The sequence below is a fragment of the Myotis myotis genome, unplaced genomic scaffold (genome assembly GCF_014108235.1).
Source record: "Myotis myotis isolate mMyoMyo1 unplaced genomic scaffold, mMyoMyo1.p scaffold_m19_p_5, whole genome shotgun sequence".
In the NCBI taxonomy this organism is placed as follows: Eukaryota; Metazoa; Chordata; class Mammalia; order Chiroptera; family Vespertilionidae; genus Myotis; species Myotis myotis.
This window is the reverse complement of record NW_023416357.1, coordinates 71,489,589-71,517,456: the sequence shown is the minus strand read 5'-3', so window position 1 is coordinate 71,517,456 and position 27,868 is coordinate 71,489,589. Positions and strand designations below refer to the sequence as shown.

At 36.0% G+C, this 27,868-nt stretch overlaps 1 protein-coding gene across 11 annotated transcripts in view; it reads right to left on the bottom strand.

Moving 5' to 3' along the window:
* DMXL1 (Dmx like 1) overlaps nucleotides 1-27,868 on the bottom strand; it is a 162,405-nt gene that overhangs the window by 19,027 nt on the left and 115,510 nt on the right. For 8 of the 11 annotated variants that reach the window (XM_036310674.1, XM_036310676.1, XM_036310681.1 and 5 more), the window contains 6 exons: nucleotides 27,097-27,214; nucleotides 23,676-23,738; nucleotides 7,664-7,750; nucleotides 4,923-5,044; nucleotides 4,439-4,580; nucleotides 432-492 (listed from right to left, as the gene is read on the bottom strand). In XM_036310674.1, the coding sequence (XP_036166567.1) occupies nucleotides 432-492; nucleotides 4,439-4,580; nucleotides 4,923-5,044; nucleotides 7,664-7,750; nucleotides 23,676-23,738; nucleotides 27,097-27,214 (593 nt within the window). Of the gene's footprint in view, nucleotides 1-431; nucleotides 493-753; nucleotides 805-4,438; nucleotides 4,581-4,922; nucleotides 5,045-7,663; nucleotides 7,751-23,675; nucleotides 23,739-27,096; nucleotides 27,215-27,868 lie in introns of all 11 variants that reach the window. The other 3 variants (XM_036310675.1, XM_036310677.1, XM_036310686.1) reach the window with 2 other exon arrangements.

The following is a 27,868-nucleotide window of genomic DNA, read 5'->3' as shown; positions in this document are numbered from 1 at the left end:
CATTTCTATACTTACTGTTAGTGTGTCCAATAAAAGACAAACTGACAAAATAGTAATAAAATACAAACTGATTATGATGAGCAATAAATGACCAAGATATGCTTCTGGTTTATGTACGAAAAGATGGAAGTAATCCTAGTGTTTAAAAAATAATTATCAACTACAACTTAACATTGTGTAAAGAGTCCAAAAATATTAAAAAATAAAATGTGCTAACTTAAAAATATGTAGTCACAATGCTAAAAATTTACTACATTAATTTAGGCTTCCCTATTAATTCAAAAAATTTTTTTTTCTGTTTTTATCCAATTTTGAAATGAAGATGTTATTTGCTAGCAAACATTCTCTACAAAAAAAGTAAAATAAATGTTAACTATCTTTTGACTTAAACTTTAATTCCTTAGAATAATCGCTAATTATTATCAACTTACAGTAAGGAAGAGTAGGGTGAGAAGTCATTCTTCTGACATTATTAATGGCTTTCTTAATCATCTGTTAATAAAGAAAAAATTTTCTTTTAGTTACAATAGCATTAAAAATTTTACTTGTGACAGGACATTCAAATAAAATTAATTAATTAATTAATTAATTAATTAATTAATATGTGATTCCATAATTGCCATGATTAGTGGTAAAAACACTAAATATGGTAACAAATTGAGTTTAATAGCTCAGCCATCTTACATTTCAGTGTACATACATTTTCTGCATCTAGGCTCTAGGAACAAAGTCACCTTGAGTATTTAGTCTTACCTCCTGTCTTGACAATTCTTTTCTGATCCCATTAAATTTATTGGAATAATCCTGAATAGTTATAAGGTTAAAAAGATAGGCAGAAGCATGTGAAGAAAAAAAAGGTAAACAGAAAATCATATAAATTTTTAATTGATAATTTGGAACTGTTTATTAACCCATTTGTAAATCATGTTTTGAATGATTTACAAAGCCTGTCAAATAAAAGTAAAATATATATGTAAAATTAAAGAGATTATTTTAATTTATAGAACATTTCCTATTTACACAGCACCATAACTACAGTTACATATTACCCTAAATTTGTACATCACTATCATGTAGCCTTTTTGTTGTTCTGAATTTTAAATTGTTCAATTAGCCTAAAGTAGGGAGGGAAACAGGGATCTGATAGGGAGGGAAGAGATTATCCAGAAGAACTGGTGAGGGATAGAAACACTAACAGGTATATATAGATAGATAATATTTCAATAAAGCAGAAGTTGGTTACAACAAATGTTCTTGTCCATTAGTGTTCATAATTCAATAAAATAATGGGCTTAAGAAAATATTTTACCAATTTTCCACAAAAGAATGAAAACCCAATAAATGTTAAACTTTTGTTTAGAAAACTTCATGCTTAAATCTCATGTTACCCTTAATTAAAGAAATGTCTAAAGATTTCTGTTCTTCATTTATCTTTTTTTCTAACTAAATGATATTTTCTTACTAAAATATCAAAGGAAAATGATAAGTATAAAAAATATACAAACACAGATTTAAGTTTCTGAAAGCACATGTAAAACATTATAAGGGGAAAAAGTCATTAATTATTTTAGAAGATCCATATAAAAAAATAACATTATATAGATATGGTGTCTTTTTCTGGAGGATGGAGTGGGACAATCCGTATTTATGTTTACAAATCATAATGACCCCAACTAAAAATATATTCTTCTTTAGACAGGAAGAAAATTAAGTCCTATAAGAATGACAATGCTTTGGAGTATAAAATATTTTCTGAGCACCTATTATATATTAAATGCCATTTTAGTTAGAGGTCATCTGTGTATAAGGCAGGCATAAAGTAACCTCTCAAAGAGCTTAGAGGGTATAAAAAAGACATCCAAATAACAGATAAGTTCAAAACTGATAAAAGTTACAAGGATGATAAAATGAAATAATATGACATAGAGCGACTGGGGGTAAAGCAGGGAGGGGCAGATGCCTTTACGAGGTAAGCAAGAGAAATCTATGGGAATTTGGGTTAAGACCTGAAAGAGCATTTCAAGCAGAATGTAAGGCACAGGCTCTGATATGGCAATGAGCTTAATGTGTTCCAGTGACAGAAAGATAATAACTAGAGCAAAGATAATCAGGTGTATAATGAAGGGCAATAAGGCTGCTAGAGGCCAGGAGGGGTTAAATCACATAGGGCCTTAGAGACCATGATAATAAGGACATGTTTTTGGTTTTTTTTTCAAGTTGTACTGGAAAATCTGAAAGTATCAAGCAGGGAAGTGACAACCTGAATGATGCTTTAGAAAACAGCAACTCTGGGTGCTATGTACAGAATAGAGGGAGCAATGTGGAAGTAAAGGGATCAGCACAGAAAGCTGTTACAGGAAGAACTGTATTGCATATTCTCTGAAACTGGAGTTGGAAAAAAGTGCCTATTACTTCTTTTTTTAAACAATGTATCTTTATTGATTTCAGAGAGAAAGAGAGGGGAAAGAGAGATAGAAACATCAATGATGAGAGAGAATCACTGACTGGCTGCCTCCTGCACGTCCCCTACTGGGGATCAAGCCTGCAAGAATTGAACCTGGGACCCTTCAGTCTGTAGGCTGACACTCTATCCACTGAGCCAAATCAGTTAGGGCTACTTCTTTTCATATATTTTGTATATTATCTTTATGGTCTCCTATAAAAGATGATAATATCAGATTTAATAAATGAATTTTAATATAGCTGTCAATTGGGAAAAAATAACTATTACTGACCAAGTTATTCATTTAAATAATTACTATAATGCTTTTCAAATTCTTCAACTTAATTTTTTGATTAAGGTATGACATATGTGTCCTTATCCCTCCATTGCCCCCACCCCCACCACCACCCCGTTCATGCCCTCACTCCCCTGGTGTCTGTGTCCATTGGTTAGGCTTATATACATTCATACAAGTCCTTTGGTTGATCTCTCCTCCTTACCCCCACCCTCCTCTACCTTCCCTCTGAGGTTTGAGCATCTGATCAATGCTTCTCTGTCTCTGGATCTGTTTTTGTTCATCAGATTATGTTGTTCATTATAATCCACAAGTGAGTGAGATCATGTAATATTTATCTTTCTCTGACTGACTTATTTCGCTTAGTATAATGCTCTCCAGCTCCATCCATGCTGTTGCAAATGGTAGGAGTTCCTTCCTTTTTACAGCAGCATAGTATTCCATAGTGTAGATGTACCAAAGTTTTTTAATCCACTCATCTGCTGATGGGCACTTAGGTTGTTTCCAAATCTTAGCTTTGTAAATTGTGCTGCTATGAACATAGGGGTGCATATATCCTTTCTGATTGGTGTGTCTACTTTCTTGGGATATATTCCTATAAATGGGATTACTGGGTCAAATCGGAGTTCCATTTTCAGTTTTTCTGATGAAACTCCATACTGTGCTCCACAGTGGCTACACCAGTCTGCATTCCCACCAGCAGTGCATGAGGGTTCAAATAATAAAAGCCTTATATGACAAACCTACAGCCAACATCATACTCAATGGGCAAAAACTAAAATCATTTCCCCTAAGAACAGGAACAAAACAGGGATGCCTGCTTTCACCACTTCTGTTCGACATAGTACTAGAAGTGCTAGCCACAGCAATCAGACAAGAAGAAATCAAAGGCACCCAAATTGGAAAAGAAGAAGTAAAATTGCCATTATTCACAAATGACATGATACTGTACACAGAAAACCCTAAAGACTCCAAAAAATTATTAGACTTAATAAATGAATTCAGCAATGTAGCAGGATACAAAATTAACGCCAAGAAATCAATGGCATTTTTATACACCAATAGTGAACTTACAGAAAGAGATTAAAAAAAAACAATCCCATTTACCATTGCACCTAAAAAATTAAGATACCTAGGAATAAACTTAACTAAGGAGGTAAAAGACCAGTACTCAGAAAACTACAGGACAATGAAAAAAGAGATAGAGGAAGACATAAACAGAAGGAAGAACATACTGTGTTCATGGATTGGTGGAATCAACATCATTAAAATGTCCATACTACCCAAAGCAATCTATAGATTCAATGCACTCCCCATTAAAATATCAATGGCATATTTCACAGACCTAGAAAGAACTCTTCCAAAAATTCATCTGGAATAAAACAAGACCCAGAATAGCTGCAGCAATCCTGAGAAAGAACAAAGTAGGAGGGATCTCAATACCAGTTATCAAGCTGAGTTACAAAGCCACTGTTCTCAAAACTGCCTGGTACTGACACAAGAACAGACATATAGACCAATGGAATAGAATAGAGAACCCATGAAAACATATTCTTCATAACCAAAATTTACAATTTGCAGCAAATATAACTTACTAAAAAGTTAAGCATTTTTGGATCATATTGGTTAAATGATCTTGTATCTATTAAACTAGAGAAAAAATAGGATATTCATATACAAATATTTTTAACTGTACGTACCACGGATGCTCCTCTGCCAGTCTGTGTACTACCAAGCCATGGCATGTTGATTGGAGTGCCAGGATTGCTATGTGTGTATGGGGTTGTACCTTGCACAGTTGTTAAATCATCATGAGCATGTATAACCAAGAAATCTTCTGACCTACAAAGAAATGTAAACCAGGATGAAAACAACCCATTTTTTAATTCTATTATACCTGAAAGCTCTAACAGACAACTTTGTTTCCCTTTAAAATAAATTGTTTAAACTCTTAACTCCTTACTCATAGACAATAACTTCATATGTAATTTCAAATCCCGTCACTTATTCTCTTTTAACCCTCAATTACCTTCTTTAAAGCTCCTAACACATGGTCTTTATTCTTTAGCAGCTTCCATTTATAATCTAGGAATATTCCTTTAAAAAATCTTTTGAAAGTTATAGTTCTGTGGAATCAACATTCACATTGCAATGTTACTGAATAAAAACAAAGTATAAGGGTACCCTTTGGTTTCCATTTCTATATCATCATCTACCCAAGTATAGATCTGTGTAGCCAGAATTCCAGAAACATCCAGTTCTTGAACATCATGGCTTGAAGCAATTGCTACGCAGTTTCTATTTGCCTGAAAAATAAATCATATGGTAATTTTTCAATAATAAAGTACAACGTGTATATGGGCTACTTTTGAACATGAAAACTACAAAATAACCTCAAGAAATGATAACTTTAAGATACAGAATATACTGCATTCTCACAAACGACTATTTTAAATTAATTTTGATAATTAAATTTTGAGTGTAATAATCATCAGCTTGAGCTTTGAGATACGTTTATGTTCTAAGAATTCAAGAGCATCCAAGAGAAAGCCAGCTATAAGTGGTAATGGATGTTTTCTACCTTATTTCTTCTTCTAGCACTGTCTTGCCAGTTTATTACAATGTTACAATTTCCCTAAGGTTTACATAGTTTAGAAACTGGGAGGGAGATGATGAAGAAGGTAGGAGCCCTGAAAGGTAGAGAAGGATGAGTGGGATAAGGAACACCAAAGTAAAGAAAGAGTGGTGAATTATTCAAATAAGATAATACCACTTTTACCTAAAGCCTTTCAATCTTAGGGGGGGGGTGGGGAATGGAATTTAGAAAAGGACCATAAAGAAAAAGTGTAAGGGTAGAGAAAGGCTGGGGGAAGTATGACACAAAAAGATCATAAAGAAAAGTTGGTCAGATTAAATGATATAAAATTTTAAACATCTATGATTTAAAAATGTACACCTCCAAAGCAGAAAATGGAAAGATAAAATGAAAGAAGGATTAATATTTCCATCATTATGTAAAATGCGAATACAAACCAATTAGGAAAAAGCTGAGACCCCAGAGATAAATGGAAAAAGGATATAACTAGATGGCTGGGAGACCATTCTTCTTGAGTCTCTTCTGCATATCTTGTGAGTGAGTCACTGCCCTTAGTTCTATCTATTATCTCTAGGATGTCTATATAGCTATAATCTCTCCTGCCAGTTCAAAGGGCAGGTATACTTACTAATACTAGAAAAGATTTGTGGTTCCTTAAACTCATTGTTCCTCTCCTGTAATGCAAGCCACTTTGTGTGCAGGTATCATCTGGCCCTCACTCTATTGCTTTGGAATTATAGCTCAGGAACCAAGATAAAATAGTGGTACTCTGGCTACTGCTTTTGCTACTACAAATAAACTGTCCTTTGTCTCTGGTTCAGGAGTCATGTCTTCTAACAGAATCCATTAAACTAACTTAGTGAAAACTAACTTTTAGCTTAAATGCAAGAGAATATCTCATCTTTCAGTTTCTGACACAGATAATTCACAACTAAACAACTGGGGAAAGTTCAATCTCATCAGCATTTTAATTTCATTTTTTATTGATTTTTAGAGAGAAAGAGAGAGATATTGATGTGTGAGAGAAATATCAATCACTTGCCTCTGTACATGCCCGACTGGGGATTAAACCCGCAACCTGAGTATGTGCCCTGACCAGGAATCCAACCTGCCACTTTTTGTTGTATGGGATGAAACTCCAACCAACTGAGCCATACCAGCCAGGGCTCATTGGCATTTTTAAATAATGCAATGTAAAGCAAAAGGTATTATTTCTCAGTTACTAATTTAACAAACCTGGAGAAATAAATGTTAAACAGGTACACTCTTATCCAGTAAATGGCAAACTTTGTATACATGGATGATTGTTCATTGCTAGTTGCTTATATAAATCCCTTCCCCAAAAAGCACAAATGCTAATTGGTTTTATAGCACAGAACATTTAAAGTCATATTTTCTTCAGGGTAAGGAAGGTACTAGTACTTATTCGGTATAGACAATAATCATGAGAACTGCCTGGTTAAGGGCTGCTTCCAAACCTGCCTGTCTTGACAGAACTAGTCATTATTCAGGGGAAGATATCTATGAGGGAAATGAGACAAAGGGGACAGGAAGAGATGAGGACAGAATGACAAAAGAACTATCCAGGAGAAATCAAAGAAGAGAGAGAAATAGCAAAGGAAGATGGAGAACTTTTTGGTGAAATGATTACTGAATGGATGCCATAGGATATACATTTGAATAATATTTAAAATTTGTTTTTAAATTAGAAACACATGAAAAATATATATATTCTTTAAATTAATGAAAATAAAAGTAAACAAAAGTATCTAGAAGTCACCATAAACTCTGCAGTAAAGCAATTAGGGAAGACAGAAGGGGAAAATGATTCAGACAAATTTCAACTTTGAACCACTGTACATAAAAGAAGGTGTTGAGTAGAAGGCAGAGGAATACAAAGAAAACACTCCAGTTGGGCAGCTATTACAGCTGTAAGTCAAAGAGGGAGAATTTCTATGAGTTACATAAGCTTAAATTTGATAAAATATTAAGACCCACGTTCAACATATTCATATAAGGACCTTTGATTTGGATTAACCCTTATTATGTGTGTATAAGTTCTAAAGGTTATCACATATATAAATACCTGATACTTCCGTCTGAATAGTAATAAAACATTATTTTATCTGCTATATATTCATAATCAAAAAATTAAATTATCAAACAATATAATCATTTTATAATATGAAAAATTTATTGAGAATGCAATTTTAGGAGTGGGAAGTAACTTTGGGAAAAATAAATACTGATACTGAATAAATGATCAGAACAGGAAACATTCTCCAACTATGAGTAGCTAGTACCTGAAGAAAAATATCTGTGTACTTACTTTATTAACAGCAAAGGCAGTAATGATATCAGATTCCTTATGAATAATTCTTGCTTTACCTCCAGGATATCCCAGATCTGCTTCTATCTAAATGGAGAAAAAGAAAATATAAAAATACAGTGATTTTAGTAATAGAAAGAATATATACCAATATGTCATTTAATATTTGCATAAATTATTTTCAGAAACTTTTTAGGTATTTCAAATACACATTTAATATTTGCATAAATTATTTTCAGAAACTTTTTAGGTATTTCAAATACAAAAGTACTATTTTCCATGCTCATTATCTCTAAAATAAAATTTATCTGACAAGGGGAATTTAAATTATTTCAAATTTGCTTTTTCACATATAATAAGATAGTTGATATAACATACAACTTCGTTAACTGCTTATATTCCCAAGCTATAATGAATTAACTTTAAAGGATCAAGACATTTTAATTATTAAAGTAGATTTATTTACCACATTTCTTAGTATTATAATCCTTTGATAATATTTTAAATATTAAAAAGTCAGATGGTAAATAGTTTTGATTTTGTGGACCACAGAGTGTCATTGCTGCATATTCTTTTTTTTTTCAATATTCTTATTGATTTTTTATTTTTATTTTTTTAGTGAGAGAGGAAGGCAAAGGGAGAGAGTGAGAGTGAAATGGCTACCTCTTGCACAACCCCTACAGGGGATCAAGCAGGAAATCCGAAATCTGGGCACGTGCCCTGACTTGGGAATGGAACCAGCAACCCTTCAGTGCATTGGACAACTCTCCAATCAACTGAGCCACCCTGATCAGGGCATGCATATTCTTTTTTAAACAATCTTTATAACAATATAAAGGCCATTCTTAGAAGATCCAGTAGGATATGGCCTGCTGAATATAGTTTACTGACTGCTGGTCTAAAATAACATTTAATTTATAGAAGAAAAACCTGAAACCCTAAAAGGCACAGTAATTTGCCCAAGTCAATAAGCATTTTAGTAGCTGAGTAAACTGTAATTCAATGTACTTTAGATGAGAGACACATATTTGACCTTATGCTTACCTCAGAAGTATGTACAACACCTTTGAACCTGGAAGAGAGTACTGTATAAAATCAACATTTACAGTCCTGTGGAGTTGGGTGGATGCAGCTGGGGCTAATTTGTAGTGGGTTGGGATTCTGGTCCCACCTCATCTGCGGGGGCCAGAGCCGATCCCAAACCAACCTCGGCCATATAAAGTTTGTCTTCAATGGCTGTGGGGGTGCAGCGCCTAACTTCTGGCCTGACTTCTAAGTGCAGGCCTGTATCTCCCAGGAGGCCCCAGAGGCAATGCACCCGGTGGACAGCTTCAGACCACATCGAAACATCACCCAACCACCTCCACAGCGACACACTCAACATGCAGACTACATGGGTACCACAGCCTTGCTGAAATAAGTCCTGCTCTGTGTGGAGAGCCCCTGCACAGTTGATCATCCACAGTGGTCAGTGACGGCAGCTAGTCCTTGCAGCAGATTGGCCTAAGGGGTAAATCCCTCCCATTGAAATGCTAACCGCAATCAAGGCTCAATTACAACAGAAGGGTCTACACAGCCCATAGAAGGAGGGGTTGCAAAACTGGAGTGCACAGGTTGGGTGATCAGGGAGGCTGTGCCACTGGATCCCACAGGACACGTACTACAATAGGCCACTCTACCAAGCCCGGGAGACATAGCAGCTCTACCCAATACAAAGAAACAAACACAAAGGAGGCTGCCAAAATGAGAAGACAAAAACACGTCCGAAATGAAAGAACAGAACAAAACTCCAGGCAAAGAACTAATAACCGAAATAGAGATAAGCAATCTGTTAGATGCAGAGTTCAAAACACTATTTATAAGGAGGCTCAAGGAACTTTAGTAAGGACCTCAACATCATAAGAAAGCACTAGCTAGAAATGCAGGATTCACTAACTGAAATCAAGAATAATTTACAGGAAATCAACAGTAGATAGGTAAGGCTAAGAATAAAATCAGCAATTTGTAATATAAGGAAGTAAAAAACACTATCAGAACTGCAAAAAGAAAAAAGAATTTTAAAAAATGAGGATAGTGGGACAACGTCAAGCAAACCAACATTTGCATCATAGGGGTGCCAGAAGGAGGAGAAAGCAAGAAATTGAAAACTTATTTGAAAAGTAATGACAGAAAACGTCCCTAACTTGGGGAAGGAAATAGACATATAAGACCAGTAAGCGAGGAGAATCCCAACCAAGATGAACCCAAAGAGGCCCACACCAAAGGCACATTATAATTAAAAGGTTGAAGACAAACAGAGAATCTTAAAAGCAGCAAGAGAAAAGCAGTTCGTTACCTACAAGGGAGCTCCTATACGACTGTCAGCTGATTTCTCAGCAGAAACTTTGCAGGCCAGAAGGGAGTGGCAACAAATATTCAAAGTGATGAAAAGCAAAGACCTACAACCAAGATTACTCTACCCAGCAGAGCTATGACTTAGAATGGAAGGACATAAAGAGCTTCCCAGACAAAGGAAATCTGAAGTTCATCATGAAACCAGTATTATATGAAATGTTAAAGGGTCTTCTTTAAGAAGAAAAAAAATTTAAAAATGAGCAATAAAATGGCAATAAATACATATCTATCTGATGGTTGACAGATGGGAGAGGGTTTAGGAGGATAAGTGGAAAAGGTGAAGGGATTAAGAAGTACAAATTGGTTTGGCTCAGTGGATAGAGCGTTGACCTACGGACTGAAGGGTCCCAGGTTCTATTCAGGCCAAGGGCACATGCCGGGGTTGTGGGCTCGATCCCCAGTAGGGGGCGTGCAGGAGGCAGCCAATCAATGATTCTCTCTTATCATTGATGTTTCTATTTCTCTCTCCCTCTCCCTTCCTCTCTGAAATCAATAAAGAATACATTTTTTAAAAAAAGAAGTACAAATTGGCTGTTATGGAACAGTCACGGGGATCTAAAGTACAACATAGGGAATATAGTCAATAATATTGTAATAACTATGATGCTAGATGGGTAGTGACTAGATTTATCAGGATGATCACTTAGCTATATAATGTCTCATCACTCGGGTATACACATAAAACTAATATAATATTGTATGGCAACTATTAATTGAAAATTTTAAATGATTTAAATGAAAAACAAAAATTTTTAGTCACTTACTAAAATAAAATCAACATTTACTAAAATAAGAACTGGGAATGTTGCATAATGTAGGATAATTTCATTTTATTTTAACCTCCCTAACCTTCAATCTTTAAAATGAATTACTATAAAATGTTACATGACTTACTGGGAAGCATAGAAGTTATTAATTTGAAATTATAATGAAACAAATTTACTTCCTGCAAAATTTAAATAAAACATCTCCAATACCCCATCCATTGCTTGTCCATAGAACTGAGTAGTTAGCAGTATTCTTTTAAATGGCTACTGAGGTGACCATATAATTCCAAAGTTGAAAGAGAATTATAAATAACCAAACCAAAATAGCCCTACACAAACAACTCATATCACTGAATGTAAAGATGTGAAATATATTCTAATCTAAAATGCAATTTGATTACAAACATAAAAAAATTTCAGTGTTTGCTAAACATTTTGGTTTCTTTAAAGGCAAACTTCTTTTCTAAGAAACACTTAGGTTTGCTATAAGAAGCCCAGCAACCAATAAGAATGTCAAAAATAAGATTTTTTTGTTTGTTTTATGATAAAATGCCAACATAGCCACCTCTCTGCCTGATATCTAAAACACACTTAAGTATCCACTACTGGGTTTTGAAGAAATTAAAAGTAGAGAAAATTCTATTTCCATTAAATAGAGGGATATACTATTTGCTAATAATGGTTGGGTAGTTGGGGTGGACATAACAGTTTCACCTGCAGAGCTTCTTCAAATTTTACACATATGGGGATGAAAGATCTTGCAGGCATGAAATTCAAAAAAGCTTCTTCAATGTAGGAATACATTACTGTCCTCTTATTATTTAGATTTACTAAAACACTGTTTCTTAATAGTCTGGACCCAAGATGACCTGAATGAGAGTCAACTGGTGGGGGGTGAGGGGCAGTGTAAGAATGATGTTTAGCATCTCAGGAGCTTATGCATATTTAATTTTGAGAGCACTTATAAATGTCAGGAGATGAGATTGGAGAAGTAGGCAGGGTTCAGTTTGGACAGGGCCTCCGAATCCATAATAAGATTCAGATTTTATTTTAAGACTAGAAAGCCATAGTTCTGGGTGTTGTGAGACAAAACATAAAGTTGTGTGAACAGCTCCCAGGAAACCACTTATGAGCCTGCTACAGTAACTAAATAAGAAGTAATGGTGGACCAATGGACACAGACAGTAGAGGGGTGAGGGCATGTGCTGGGGGCTGGGAGTGGCCAGGGAGAGGTCAATGGGGGAAAAAGGAGACTTACGTAATACTTTAAACAATAAAGAATTTAAATTTTTTAAAAAAGAGGTAATGGTGGATCTGATTAGGGTAATAGGAATGGTGATAAGTGGTTGGAAATGAGATAAATGTTAATGTATTGAGAGTGCAGTATGAGTGAAAATGATGAAGCAAGGATGACTCCTTGTTTTCAGACTGGATAACAGGGTGAGTGAAGGTGCCATTTACTGAGATAAAAGTGAAGGAAAGAGTAGGTATGGGTTGGGATTAGGGGCAGACATGAAATTCTGTTTTGACATTCAGGGAGAGGTAGCTATTAGATTATGTATGCTAGTCTGGAGTTTAGGAAATAAATGGGGCTACTGAGATTTAAGACATCAAAACTATGGATGATACTTAAGCTATTAGATAACCCAAAGAGAAAGTAAAGACAGGGGACAGAGAAGGTTAAAAAAATAAGTTCTGGGGTGCCCAACACTTCAAGGATGGGAGGAAAAATAGGACAATTCAGGTGTGGGAAGTAGCAGAGGAATAAGAAGTGACTTTACCATATATTCTACTGTATACTGAAAGGATAATAAAATATTATTAATAACTTTATACCAATATATTTTACAACTGATGTGACAAATTTCTTAAAAGACATATACTACCAAAGTACACTAAAAAAATAAATAATCTGAACTGTCTTATATGTTAAAGAAATTGAATTTGAAGCTAAAAAACTCCAGGCCCAGATGATTTCTCTGGTGAATTCTAACAAACATATAAGGAACAAACAACACTAACTCTACACAAATCCTTCCAAAAAATTAAAGAGGAGAGACTTCCCAACTCTATGAAGATAGCATTAGTTTAAAACCAATTCAGGAAGATGGCGGCGGTATAGGCAGACGCGTCCCAGGTCTTGTCCCTGAGCAAATGGAGTGAGCAGCTGAAACTAGTAACATCCACCCCGAACTGGCGAAATTCCTCAACTGGCGAGACAGTTTACAGCCGGGAAGAGCAGAACTCCCCTGGCAAGGTAAAAAAACCAGGGATTTGGGCAGGAAAGTTTGCCAGACCTCTGAGCCCAGAGAGTCGGAGGGAGACCGCGTGGCAGACAGCCGCGTCCCTTGGGACAGGCACAGCCCCTAACAGGGGAAAGGAGAACTGCGGGATTCCTGGCGCTGCCGGGGGAATTGAGAGCTCGGTCTGTGATCACAGAGGACTGAGCCTAAAGGGGGCAGCCTGAAGAGCTGATCAGACCATGCAGTCCCGGTAAGAGAAGAAGCTTACAGAAACCAAGCCTTCCCCGTTTCCGCAGCCGGCGTTTGTTTGTTTGTTTTCACTGAACCCTGTTCATGGGACATTTCGGATACAGACACTCACCTGTGCTGAAGAGAGGGAGAGTGTGCGGAGGAGTGGAATCTGGGGAGAGACTGAGGAGAGAAGGGGGGCCAGGAGAGGTGGCAGCGAATTGAGTGCTGAGACACCCCTGAGCCCACTTCTGAGGCAGCCATTCTCTCCAGAGAGTGAGACTCCTCCCCCCAGCCCCCAGGCAAGGAGCACAGCCACACCCAGATTCCACCCTGTAGGAGATCAAGGATTAAAATAACCTGATCAGTCCCTGGGAGTTAACAGGGTCTGGCCTATAGAGGGATTTTCAATCCCAGCAACAACACAGCACTGGTAACTCTTACGCAGCCAGCTCTGGGCAGTGAACTTCCACTGGACAGAGAGGCCCTGTAGCCTCAGAGGCCAACCCCAGAACACTGCCACCCAGAGGCTGACACACAAACTGACTCTTTGCTAAACACAAAATAAGGCAGTCTGGGAAACAAATGCGGCTTGCTTTAAAATAAGGACTGTGGTTTACAACACAGAGGAACAGTGTATCGCAGGGAAACTCAACACTCTCCTGAATACCTGGCAGGTCTAAGGCGAGCCACACTGAAGAATAGAAGAACCGAAGGACCTTCACTACTGCAATATTTTTTTTTTTCTTTTTTCACCTTTTAACTAAGAAACCAATTTTTTTTCTTTTTTTTTCTTTTTTTTTTCTTTTCCTCTTCTTCTTTTTTTTTTTCTTCTTTTTTCCATCACCTGATTTTACCCTTTTAATTACTACCTTCTTATTTTTAACCAGTATTATTACTGCTACCATTTTACCTTTTTTTTTAAAGTGCCATTTTATTTTCTCTTTATTTTATTTTGGGATTAGTGTTCTCCATTCTATTTTCATCATTATATTATTGGTTGTTTCTAGTTTGCATTTATCTCCAGGGAGCTGTTGCTGGAATTTGTTGGGATTAATGGCTGTTCTATAGGAGCATTCTCCTCATATAAAAAGTCTCTTCCCCTCTTCCACTTCATTCTCTCTTTTCGCTCTTTTTTTTTCTTTTCCTTTCTTTTCTCGCTTTTACTTTCCCCCCTCCTTTTTCCCACTTTCATTTTTGCACTCCTTTTTTTGGTCCCTAATTTTCTTTTCTTTTTTCTCTTTTCTCTTTTTCTCTTCCTTCTTCCTTATCCCCTAATTCTCTTAATTCAGGTGGTCACCTTTATTTGGGGTTATTAATATCGTGAATATATTTGTGTATAGTGCCTGGTACGTGGTGCCTTGTTGTGTTGTATTTTGTGCCTTTAAATCAACACAGCAGATCCAAGCAACAGCAACCTCCTGAGCACCACACCCTCTGCTGAGGAACAGCAGCTGTACGTGAAACCTCGTCCCACCAGCCAGAAGAGCCACCACAGCTGTGAACAGCACCCACCAGAGGAGTTGCTGCCAACTGAAGAGCAGCTGCTACCGCAACCGCCCGAAGAGGAACCGCAGACCAAGGAGTCACTGCCACCAAGGGAGCAGCCACTGAATGACTCAACGTCTAGATATGTCAGTGAGATCAAACATGGGTAGACAAAGAAACCCCCAAAGGAAAGAGAAGGAGGACTCTCCAGAAAAGCAGCTAAGTAATACAGAGGCATGCAACATGACAGAAAAAGAATTCAGAATAAGGGTCCTAGAGTGCATAAACCGGATGGAGGAAAAAATCGACAACCTCAGCAAGAAGCAAGAAGAAACAGATGAAAAAATCGATAACATATGGAAGAAGCTAGAAGAAACAGATGAAAAAATCAACAACTTAAGTAAGACCCAAGAAGATATGAAGAGTGATATAGCTGCAATGAAAAACTCCATTGAAAGTATCAACAGTAGACTAGGAGAAGCGGAGGACCGAATTAGTGATTTAGAAGACAAGGAAGCAAAACACACCCAAAATGTACTGCAATTGGAGAAAAAAATGAAAAGACAGGAGGAGAGCCTAAGGGAGCTTTGGGACAACATGAAACGAAACAACATACGAATAATAGGGGTACCAGAACAACAGAAGGATGAACAAGGATTAGAAAACCTATTAGAAGAAATAATATCAGAAAACTTCCCTGAGGTGGGGAAGAAAAAAGTCACACAAGCCCAGAGAGTCCAAAACAAGGTGAACCCAAAAAGACCCACACCAAGACACATCATAATTACCATGGCAAATGTTCAGGACAAAGAGAGAATCTTACAGGCTGCAAGAGAGAGACGGAAAGTTACATACAAGGGATCTCCCATTAGATTGTCAAATGATTTCTCAACAGAAACACATCAGGCCAGAAAAGAATGGACGGAAATTTACAAAGTGATGCAAAGCAAAGGACTAAATCCAAGAATACTCTACCCAGCAAGGCTATCATTCAAACTTGAAGGGGAAATAAGAAGCTTCACAGACAAAAAAAGGCTAAGGGAGTTTATCACCACCAAGCCAGCAATGCAAGGAATGCTAAAGGGACTGGTATAAAAATAAGAAATAAAAAGCTCAGAAAGAAAACAGCCACACAAAAACAGAAATGCCTACAAACAAGTACCTTTCAATAATAACTTTAAACGTAAACGGACTAAATGCTCCAAACAAAAGACATCGAGTGGCTGAATGGATAAAAAAACATGACCCATACATCTGCTGTCTACAAGAGACCCACCTCATTAGAAGGGACTCACACAGACTGAAAGTGAAAGGATGGAAAAATATCTTTCAGGCAAATGGAAAGGAAAAGAAAGCTGGGGTAGCAATACTTATATCGGACAAAATAGACCTCAAAGTGAAGGCCATAACAAGAGATAAGGAAGGCCACTTCATAATACTAAAGGGATCAATACAACAAGAAGATATAATCCTGGTAAACATATATGCACCCAATGCAGGAGCACCCAAATTCATAAAAAAACTCCTGGAAGATATCAAAGGAGACATCGACAACAATACAATCATAGTAGGGGACTTTAATACACCACTGACAGCACTGGATAAGTCCTCTAGACAAATAATCAGCAAAGATACAGCAATCCTAAATGACTCACTAGATCAGATGGACTTAATAGACATCTTCAGAACACTTCACCCGAAAGCCAGGGAATATACATTCTACTCAAATGCTCATAGGACATATTCAAAAATAGACCATATATTGGGTCACAAGCAAAGTATCCCCAAATTCAAGAAAATTGAAATCATAAAAAGCGTCTTCGCAGACCACGATGGCATAATATTAGAAATAAACTACAATAAAAACAACCCAAAATACTCAAACACCTGGAAGCTGAATAGCATGCTATTAAATATTGATTGGGTTACCAATGAAATCAAAGAAGAAATTCCAAACATCCTGGAAACTAATGACAATGAAAACACAACAATCCAAAACCTATGGGACACAATGAAAGCAGTCCTGAGAGGGAAGTTTATAGCTCTACAGGCCTATCTCAACAAACAAGAAAAAATGGTAGTAAATCATCTAACTCTACAACTCAAAGAATTAGAAAGAGAGCAACAAGAAAACCCCAGAGTGAGCAGAAGGAAGGAGATAATAAAGATTAGAGCAGAAATAAATGACATAGAGACCAAAAAAACAATACAGAAAATCAATGAAACCAAGAGCTGGTTCTTTGAAAGGATAAACAAGATTGACAAACCTCTAGCCAGACTCACCAAGAAGCAAAGAGAGAGGACCCAAATAAACAAAATCAGAAACGATAGAGGCGAAATAACAACAGACCCCACAGAAATACAAATGATTGTTAAAAAATACTATAGACAGCTCTACTCCAACAAACTAGACAACCTGGAGGAAATGGACAAATTCCTAGAAAAATACAACATTCCAAAACTCAATCAGGAAGAATCTAAAAATCTCAACAGGCCAATAACTATGGAAGAAATTGAAGCAGTCATCAAAAAGCTTCCAGCAAACAAAAGCCCAGGACCAGACGGCTTCACAGGGGAGTTTTACCAAACATTCAAGGAAGAACTAAAACCTATCCTCCTCAGACTACTACAAAAAATTCAAGAGGAAGGAACACTTCCAAGCTCATTCTATGAAGCCAGCATCACCCTAATACCAAAACCAGGTAAAGACAACACAATGAAAGAGAATTACAGGCCAATATCCCTCATGAACATAGATGCCAAAATCCTCAACAAAATCTTAGCAAATCGGATCCAGCAGTACATCAGAAAGATCATACACCATGACCAAGTAGGATTTATCCCAGGGATGCAAGGATGGTACAATATCCGCAAATCAATAAACGTGATACATCACATAAACAAATTGAAAGAAAAAAACCACATGGTCATATCAATTGATGCAGAAAAAGCATTTGACAAAATTCAACACCCATTTTTGATAAAAGCTCTCAGCAAGGTGGGAGTAGAAGGATCATACCTCAACATAATAAAAGCCATATATGACAGGCCCACAGCCAACATCATACTCAATGGACAAAAACTAACACCATTTCCCCTAAGAACAGGAACAAGACAGGGATGCCCCCTCTCACCACTCCTGTTCAACATAGTACTGGAAGTGTTAGCCATTGCAATTCGGCAAGAAGAAGAAATAAAAGGCATCCAAATTGGAAAAGAGGAAGTAAAACTGTCCTTATTTGCAGACGACATGATATTATACATACAAAACCCTAGAGACTCCATCAAAAAGCTACTGGACTTAATACATGAATTTGGCAATGTAGCAGGATACAAAATTAACCCCAAGAAATCCGAGGCATTTCTATACACCAATAGTGAACTTTCAGAAAGAGAGATTATAAAAACAATCCCGTTTACCATCGCACCAAAAAAATTAAGCTACCTAGGAATAAACTTAACTAAAGAGGTAAAAGACCTCTACTCAGAAAACTACAGGACGTTGAAAAAAGATATAGAGGAAGACATAAACAGATGGAAGAACATACCGTGTTCATGGATTGGTAGAATCAACATCATTAAAATGTCCATACTACCCAAAGCAATCTATAAATTCAACGCACTTCCCATTAAAATACCAATGGCATACTTCAGAGATCTAGAACGAACTCTCCAAAAATTCATCTGGAATAAAATAAGACCTCGAATAGCTGCAGCAATCCTGAAAAAGACCAAAGTAGGTGGGATCTCAATACCAGATATCAAGATGTATTACAAAGCCACTGTTCTCAAAACAGCCTGGTACTGGCACAAGAACAGACATATAGATCAAGGAATAGTTTAGAAAGCCCAGATATTGACCTGAACCTATATGCTCAATTAATATTTGACAAAGGAGGCAAGAACATACAATGGAGCCAAGATAGTCTCTTCAATAAATGGTGCTGGGAAAATTGGACAGATATATGCAAGAAAATGAAACTAGACCACCAACTTACACCATACACAAAAATAAACTCAAAATGGATAAAGGACTTAAATGTACGACAGGAAACTATAAAAATTCTAGAAGAATCCAAAGGCAACAAAATCTCAGACATATGCCGAAGCAATTTCTTCACTGATACAGCTCCTAGGGCACTTGAAACTAAAGAGAAAATGAACAAATGGGACTACATCAAAATAAAAAGCTTCTGCACAGCAAAAGAAACCATCAACAAAACAACGAGAAAACCCACTGTGTGGGAAAACATATTTGCCAATGTCATATCCGATAAGGGCCTAATCTCCAAAATTTATAGGGAACTCATACAACTTAACAAAAGGAAGATAAACAATCCAATCAAAAAATGGGCAAAGGAACTAAATAGACACCTTTCAAAAGAGGACATTCAGAAAGCCAAGAGACATATGAAAACATGCTCAAAGTCACTAATCATCCGAGAGATGCAAATCAAAACAACAATGAGGTACCATCTCACACCTGTCAGACTGGCTATCATCAACAAATCAACAAACGACAAGTGCTGGAGAGGATGTGGAGAAAAAGGAACACTTGTGCACTGCTGGTGGGAATGCAGACTGGTGCAGCCACTATGGAAGACAGTATGGAGTTTCCTTAAAAAACTGAAAATGGAACTCCCATTTGACCCTGTGATCCCACTTCTAGGAATATATCCCAAGAAACCAGAAACACCAATCAGAAAGGATATATGCACCCCTATGTTCATAGCAGCACAATTCACCATAGCTAAGATCTGGAAACAGCCTAAGTGCCCATCAGTAGATGAATGGATTAGAAAACTGTGGTACATCTACACGATGGAATACTATGCTGCTCTAAAAAGGAAGGAACTCTTACCATTTGCAACGTCATGGATGGAACTGGAGAGCATTATGCTAAGTGAAATAAGCCAGTCAATGAAGGAAAAATACCACATGATCTCACTCATTCATGGATAATAGAGACCATTATAAACTTTTGAACAATAATAGATACAGAGGCAGAGCTGCCTCAAACAGATTGTCAAACTGCAGCAGGAAGGCCGGGGAGGGTTGCGGGGCAGGAGGTAGGGGGGTAAGAGATCAACTAAAGGACTTGTATGCATGCATAGAAGCATAACCAGTGGACATAAGACATTGGGGGATAGGGGAGGCTAGGGGACTGTCTAGGGCGGGGGGATAAAATGGACACATATGTAATACCCTTTGTAATACTTTAAGCAATAAAAAAAAAAAAACAATTAAAAAAAAAAATAATAAAAAAAAAATAAAACCACCCAACAAAACAAACCAAAGACCCCCCACCCCCGTAAAAAAAAAATAAACACATTGTAAGAAAACTACAAAGCAATATCCCTCATGAACATAGATGCAAAAATTCTGCTGAACAAAATTTTTAACAAATCAAACAATATGTAAAAAAGAACACCTAATGACCATAAAAGGGGCTTACGCTAGGAATGCAAGGTTGGTTTAAAATCAAATAAATCCATCAATCTATTTAGCCATATTAACAGACTAAAAAAAGAAAAGAAAATAATTTTATTATCTCAACACAATTATGCACCACATAACAATGTTTGGTAAAGGACAGACGGCATATACAACTGTGATCCGATATGATTATAATGGAGCTGAAAATTCTTATCACCTAATGACGTTGTAGCCCTTGTAACACTGCCCTTGTAACACTGCCAATACATAACAATTGTCTACAGTCTTCAGTATAGTAATGTGCTACACAGGTTGGTTGTCTAGAAACTATAGGGGAATAGAACTTGCCACCCCAAAATATGTCTCTCTGGCATAAAAATTATGTTAGGCTGATTAAGAAACAGCAGACTTCGGAGAAGCTCTGAAAACAAGTAGAAATTATCCTTTATAAAAGACATTTATATTTTTAAGGGAAATCTGCATTAGCAAGGCTTTCTCCCTAGCTGTTCCAGAAAGAGGATGATGACCTTGTCTCTAGAAACTCTTATCAATGCAGAAGACAAAAGCTTAAATCTGGCCCTGACCAGTTTGGCTCACTGGATAGAGCATCAGCCTGCGGACTGAAGGGTCCCAGGTTTGATTCCGGTCAAAGGCATGTACCTTGGTTGCGGGCATATTCCCAGTAGGGAGTGTGCAGGAGGCAGCTGATCGATGTTTCTCTCTCATCGATGTTTCTGACTCTCTATCTCTCTCCCTTCCTCTCTGTAAAAAATCAATAAAATATATATTTTTTTTAAAAACTTAAATCTGTATAACATCCTCATCCTTATTTTACTGTGTTTTTCCTAGTAACCTCCCATAACTGACTCACCCCATCTTTAACATGGTCAACCAAAAAGTTATACAAGTGGCAATTAAGCACATGATTAGATTCTCAATGCAAATCTATATACATAAAAGCCTAAGCGACTGTTAGCATGATGTGCACTGACCACCAGGGGGCAGGAGTTGCCCCCTGGTGGTCAGTGTGCTCCCACAGTGGGAGCGCCACTCAGTTGAACAGGTGCCAGACACCGGGCTCACAACTGGCGAGCACAGCTGCAGCAGCACGAGCCTCTCCTGCAGACACTCCCCTTGCAGGCCTCTCTCCCATTGGGACCAGGATTGGGACTAGCATAGGGACTGATGGCGTGAGCCCATGGGAGCCTACCGAGCAGCGGTGGCAGCAGGTGCAGCAGGGCTGGGATGAGCAGGAGCGGCACAGCACCTGGCCCGGGCTTAGGCTCCTCCCTGGGCTGCCTGCCACTTCGCGCACTACTACATCCCTTGGGGGATGTTGGACTGCCAGGTTTGGCCTGATCTCCACAGGCCATGCCAAGGGACCCCACCAGTGCACGAATCCATGCACCAGGCCTCTAGTTAAAACTATAATGAACTACAACTACACACCTACTACAATGGCTAAAATAAAGGCTGACAATACCAAGTGCTGATAAGGATGTAAAGCAACTGGGATTTCATGCACTGCTGCTGGAAACATAAAATGTTTCTACCACCTTGGAAAATACTTTTAGCAGTTTTCTCAAAAAGCTAACCACACACCTACAATATAGTCTAGCCATCCCACTCCTAGGCATTTACACAAGAGAAATGAAAGAATATGTCCAACCAAAGAGACTTGTGTTTGAAATTTCTAAGCAGTCTTATTTGAAATAGCTCCAAAATGGAAAAGGCTTAAGTGTTCATCAACAAGTCATTGGATAAACAAATTTTGGTATAGACATACAATGAATGCACCAGCAATAAAAAATACTGAAATACACAATATGAAGAAATCTCAAAACAAATATGCTGAGAAAGCACATAGAAAAAAAAGACATTGTATAATCTCATTTACAAAAATTCCAGAAATGCAAACTGATCTATAATATCAGGAAGAAAATTAGTAGTTACCTGGGGAGGAAAAAGGGAGAGAGGGGAGGGAAAAGTAAGGGAGGGGTTAGTTTTGGGGGTAATGGATATATTTATTATCTTGATTATGCTGGTGGCTTCACCCATGTAAACATATGTAAAATTTCATCACATTCTAATAAATATGTGCACTTATGGTAAGTCAGGTATAGCTAATAAAGCTGTTAAAACTGTCCCATGTGGCTTGAAAAACTGGCCAAAAACATTACGATGTTAAACAAACACAATGACTGACTTCTGATGTAGTGTAATGACTATAGTAATATAACATTCTGATTAACATTTTATAAACAGTGTCAAAAAAATCTTTGGATAAGGATTCATGCCCTAGCCTGTTTGGCTCAGTAGACAGAATGTCAGCCTGCGGAGAGAAGGGTCCCGGGTTCGATTCCGGTTAAGGGTACATACCGCAATTGCAGGCTCCTCCCCAGCCCAGGCCCTGGTAGAGACACGTGTAGAAGGCAACCATTTGATGTGTTTCTCTCACATCGGTATTTCTGTCTTTCCCTCTCCCTTCCACTCTTTCTAAAAATCAATCGAAAAATATCCTCGGGTGAGGATTAAAAAAAAAAAAGATTCATGAAAATGTATAGACTGTAATAATTAATGATTACTGCAAGGCAAGGAATATTGTTAACTGATTAAAAGTTTGAATAATATTCTCTCAAAACTCCAAAAGGCCATTAGAAATTCCCAAAGTTCAGTGTGTACTGCATATATTTATTTTGCCAAGGTTTTAGTTACAATATACACTTCACATCAAATCAGTCTTTCTTATTAACTGTACAGAATTATTTCTATTTTACAAAAAGATTCCTTTGAGAAAGACTTCACAGCCTTAAAAAAATCTTTTGAAAACTGTTTTCCCTAAAAATTACTCTGATGACATGGTCTTAAAATAAAAATGTGAAACACATGAATCATATATCAACCTAATATGTCCTATTTGAATGTGTGACCACAGAACATTGGATAGTTATTTTATGGTTGTACAAATTCTCATCGTTTGTGCCGTGTTCTCAAGTATTATTGAGTTCTTATTGTACATAAGATAATATGCTGTATCCTATTCTTACCAGTAAAATAAATGATATATAATAGTATTTGATATATTTTAAGAAATTAATATAAGAGGAAAGAATTTTAACTTAAAAAGTGATACTTGCAAAAACAGAACAATACTACTATTCTACTATAATGGCTATTTTAATTACAATTTATTAAGAACTTTAATTGTATTTACTATGAAAAAATCTGTAGCCAAAACAGGATACATTCAACTCCCTTTAAAATTGCATTCTCTTATTAATAAAACAGAAACAATGTTATGATTGCGATATTTAAGCTGTTAAAATAAAAGAATAAATTGAGGGAACAGTAATTTCAATGCTTGGAAACAAAGTCCAGTCCAAAGTTAAATGGAAACACTTTGTTTTTCTTGCTAAAGAATGCAATTTCTAATTTCAGTTGAATGACGCTTTGTACCTTATTGATGTTTGGCTCCTCCATCATAGAATTTTTGATGGTTTCACAGTTGTCCTCTAATGACTTCATCAAGAAAGAATAATCACACGACAAAGAGTAAGATACGATGTAACATGCAAAATACTAGGGATATTTTTAAATTATATTTTTCGCCAAACTTAGTAACATTGGACTAAGTTATTATTTTTAAAACTTCATATATCTTAAAAGAAGCATGTGTGTGGTGCAGAGTTAGGGGTTAGGGAAAACTTAATCCCTCAAAATTCATTAACAACAACTATAAATTTTATTCAACCTCCTGAGAAATTTTTACTCACTTAACTTTGAAATGTTGATATTAAAGCAAGATTATAGCCCGAGTACTTTATAAATTTCAGAGCTAATGGTGCAAGAGTACTATCAACTGAAAATTAAAGTCAAATTGTTCTCTTATACAGTATTATTTCTTGTCCCCTCACTCTTCATGAAAACATCATGATTAAAAAAATTTTATTTCTAGGTCTCTAATTCTCGCTTTGTCTTGATTGAGGCAGAAATACTCAACTAACTGCTTGGAGGAATACATGATTCTTTTTTTGTGAAATAATAAAAGTATACTTATTTTTTTATTAATTTAGTATATGTGTATCCAACAACATATTAATACTATCATAATAAGGTTGTTATTTAAAGGTGTAGAGTCTCTTTTTCTCTCTTTTTTAATTGAATTTATTGGGGTGACACTGGTTAATAAAATCATATAGGTTTTAGGCACACATACTTCTTAAAAGGGGATATTAACACTAGTTAAAGAAAGAGCTGGTTCAAGACCTTTAGTTTTTCTCAGAAAATGAATGAAAACAGAAAAAGGAATCAGGGTGCCAAGAATTTTTTTTTTTTTTTTTGGTCAGGAATGATTCAGATGTAGTCTATTTGCAGTCATCTGCACTTAATTTCCAAATAAATACAAATAGGGAAGACCTTCTAGTTTAAAAATGCAGTAGCACTAAAAACTGCATTATATAGGAAAAGAAAGATCTGAGGATACAACAGAATTTTAACATCAAATAAAGAACATTTCATTTTCAAAGACATAAAGGAATAAAGAACAGTAGCACTTCCAAAATATTCTCCATTATCTGCCACCTAATAACAACCATTAATCATGAAGTTTTTAAATAAGTTAAATGTCCTAGTTAAAACACAGCAAAGTGAAAGGTATTATACTCATTTTGCAGATTAAAAAAAACCCACACATTAAAATACATAAAAAACATTTAGCTTACTGATAGAGATAGAGCTTTTATTCCAGCATTCATATTACTGCTTTTGATTAAAATGATTATAATACAAAAATAACTTTACCTATTTATCTGCTATCTTTCCTTACTTACTCTGGTTTCCTTATGTTACTCTATTCCCTTAATGATTCTGTCCCTTAATTCTACTAGACAATCTAGTGGTACAGTCTTTTGTTTGTTTTGAGAACTATTTCATTTCACAAATACACTAAATATATCAGAGGTAGAAATTTTTTTTATTTTTACAGTTATAGTAATCAAACGTGACAATGTTTTTAAAAAATGATTTTGTACTTGAAGTTATTATGCCAAATTTGCATATTCATGTAACAAGGTACATCAGAGAAACCAAAGAAGTAACAAGCACAGTAAACATGCTTTTTATTCAGAGCAATCAACAGTGCTTTATACACTATTATCAGAATACTTTAAGTTGTAATAAATTATTTTAGGCAAACATATATTTAAAATAAGAAACATTACCTCATATGTAAACATATGCTAATTAGTCTGACACTCTTATCTAGTAAATTCACTTTTAATTTTATTCATCAAAAAACTTGCTTAAACTGTTTTACTAGTTCATATGCTAAATATTTAAGATATAGCTTACTTAAGGTTATATAGAAATACTTTCATTTGTATTGTATCTATTGGATTTATTATTTGCTCAGATTTCAATATTATACTAAGGTACATATGTCAAAAGTCTTCTAAATTAGCAAAAACACTAAATATTGTTTCTTGGCCTGGCTAATTCAGATATATTTACATAAACAGGCAAATACTAATTAACAGCATGTACAATTGCCTCTAATAAATTAGTGCTTAGACTGAGAGACAATGAATTATAAGTAATTTTCCTTTTTTAATGAGGTTAGATGCCATCTTGCTTTTTGCTAACTTGTCTATTAAGAAACCATTCTATTTCCTAATTTATCCAACTAAAATATCATCCTTTTTTCCTTCCACTTCAAAAACTTGCTTTCAGACAAGTTCAGTGAACCACAGAACAGTTGCCAGTCTTGAACACTTTGTTACTAGTCCATGAGAAGATAAGGAATTAACTAAATCCACTGTTTAGTTTACCCTATATTTTTTTAGTAGCAAAATTGTCTCAATGAAGGAAACAAAATGTTAATTTACATTCAGGTACAAGTTTCCCATAACAACAAATTGAAAGTTTTCAGTAGCACTGAACTGAGAATAACAACCATTATAATGGTAACATCGAGGTATAATCAACCTGTTACTATATTATTAAAATTAGTTTGCAAAATTTCATTAAGAAGCATAATCAACAGAGTAAAAAAAAATTTGAACGTACATATTTGAAATGCTTTCAGTATATAAACCTAGTTTCAATTAAACTTCTAAGATAAACTTCTTTTACCTGTCACATGAAAATCATGGGAACTTTTTACTTTGTCTCTTAAATGGTGATCATGAGAGTTCAAAACAGGAAACAAAGATACAGAATCTTAACCAATATCTTTTGGGGAGAAAAGTCCCAAATATATCTGAATTAGTTACTTTAAATAAAACAGATTTAAGAAAATACTGACCCTTTCTCTTTCCTATTCAATTACTTTTCTATACATTAACTGCATAGGATATCTTTATGATATAAAAATTAGTTTTAGTTTTTAATATATTTTTATTGATTTCAGAGAGGAAGGGAAAGGGAGATAGAAAGATCAATGATGAGAGGGAATCATTGATCCGCTGCCTCCTGCATGCCTCCTACTGGGGACTGAGCCCACAACCCGGGCATGTGCTCTTGACCAGAATCAAACTTGGGACCAACGCTCTATCCACTGAGCCAAACTGGCTATGACAAAGTTATTTTTATTATTTTTTATTTTTTATTTATTGATTTGAGATAGAAGAAGAAGGAGAGAAAGAGAGAAACATCAACTTGTTGTTCCACTTCTTTATGCATTTATTGATTCTTGTGTGTGCCCTGACCAGGGATGGAACCCCTAATTTTGGTGCGTTGGGATGATGCTCCAACCAACTGAGCTAACCAGCCAAGGTTAAAATGAGTTAAACAGTCTATAAAAGGCAACTTATTCTTTATGGTTACATAATACAAAAGACTTCAATAATAAAAAAGTAAGCAGGTTTTAACTTATACGAACCTCATTTAGGCACCTTTTCTTTGTAAATATATTTCTGATAAAGGTTTCCTGAATTTCTTCTTGCTTCACCAAGTACTGCCAAAGTCTTTTCACAGACAGTGCCAGGTGGTGTTTGGATCTGCAGTAGGACAATATATTTAATTATACACTTAAAATTCTGATTAACTTGACTATATCTACTGAGTGTTATATAAATATTTATAATAATATTTAACTAGAATTAGACCAAATCATCTTGGGTTGCAATCAGTACTAGTAGACTTTTTCTTAAAGGACTGGATGGTAAATATTTTAGGCTTTGTAGGCCAGATGGTCTCTCATACAATACTCAGCTCTGCCAATGAAGTGGGAAAGGAGCAGAGATGATATTAAAATGAAAGGGTGTGGCTGTGATCCAATAAAACTTTATTTACAATATAGGAGGAAGGATTTTGGCCCATAGGCTGCAGTTTGCTGACCCCTCACCTAAAAACATAATAGTAATGCTTCCTAGAAGAGATCTACAAGCAGAGCTACTGTGTTGTCTGTAAACACATACCAGTCCATGAAGTCTGTTACTGATGTGCAATGAGGTAAGAGCTTATGAAAAAAAATGTAAATGAACTATCATTAAGTCACTATAGTAAGACTTTGATGAAGCAAGCACTGCACTGATTTACCTTTTACACCTCACAAACAGCAAACCAGTTTTCTGGCTATTTTGACTAGCACTGCTCGAGAGTGGGTGCCAGTAAACTACAAGCCTGCCTTCCATTTTCAAAAATAAGGTTTA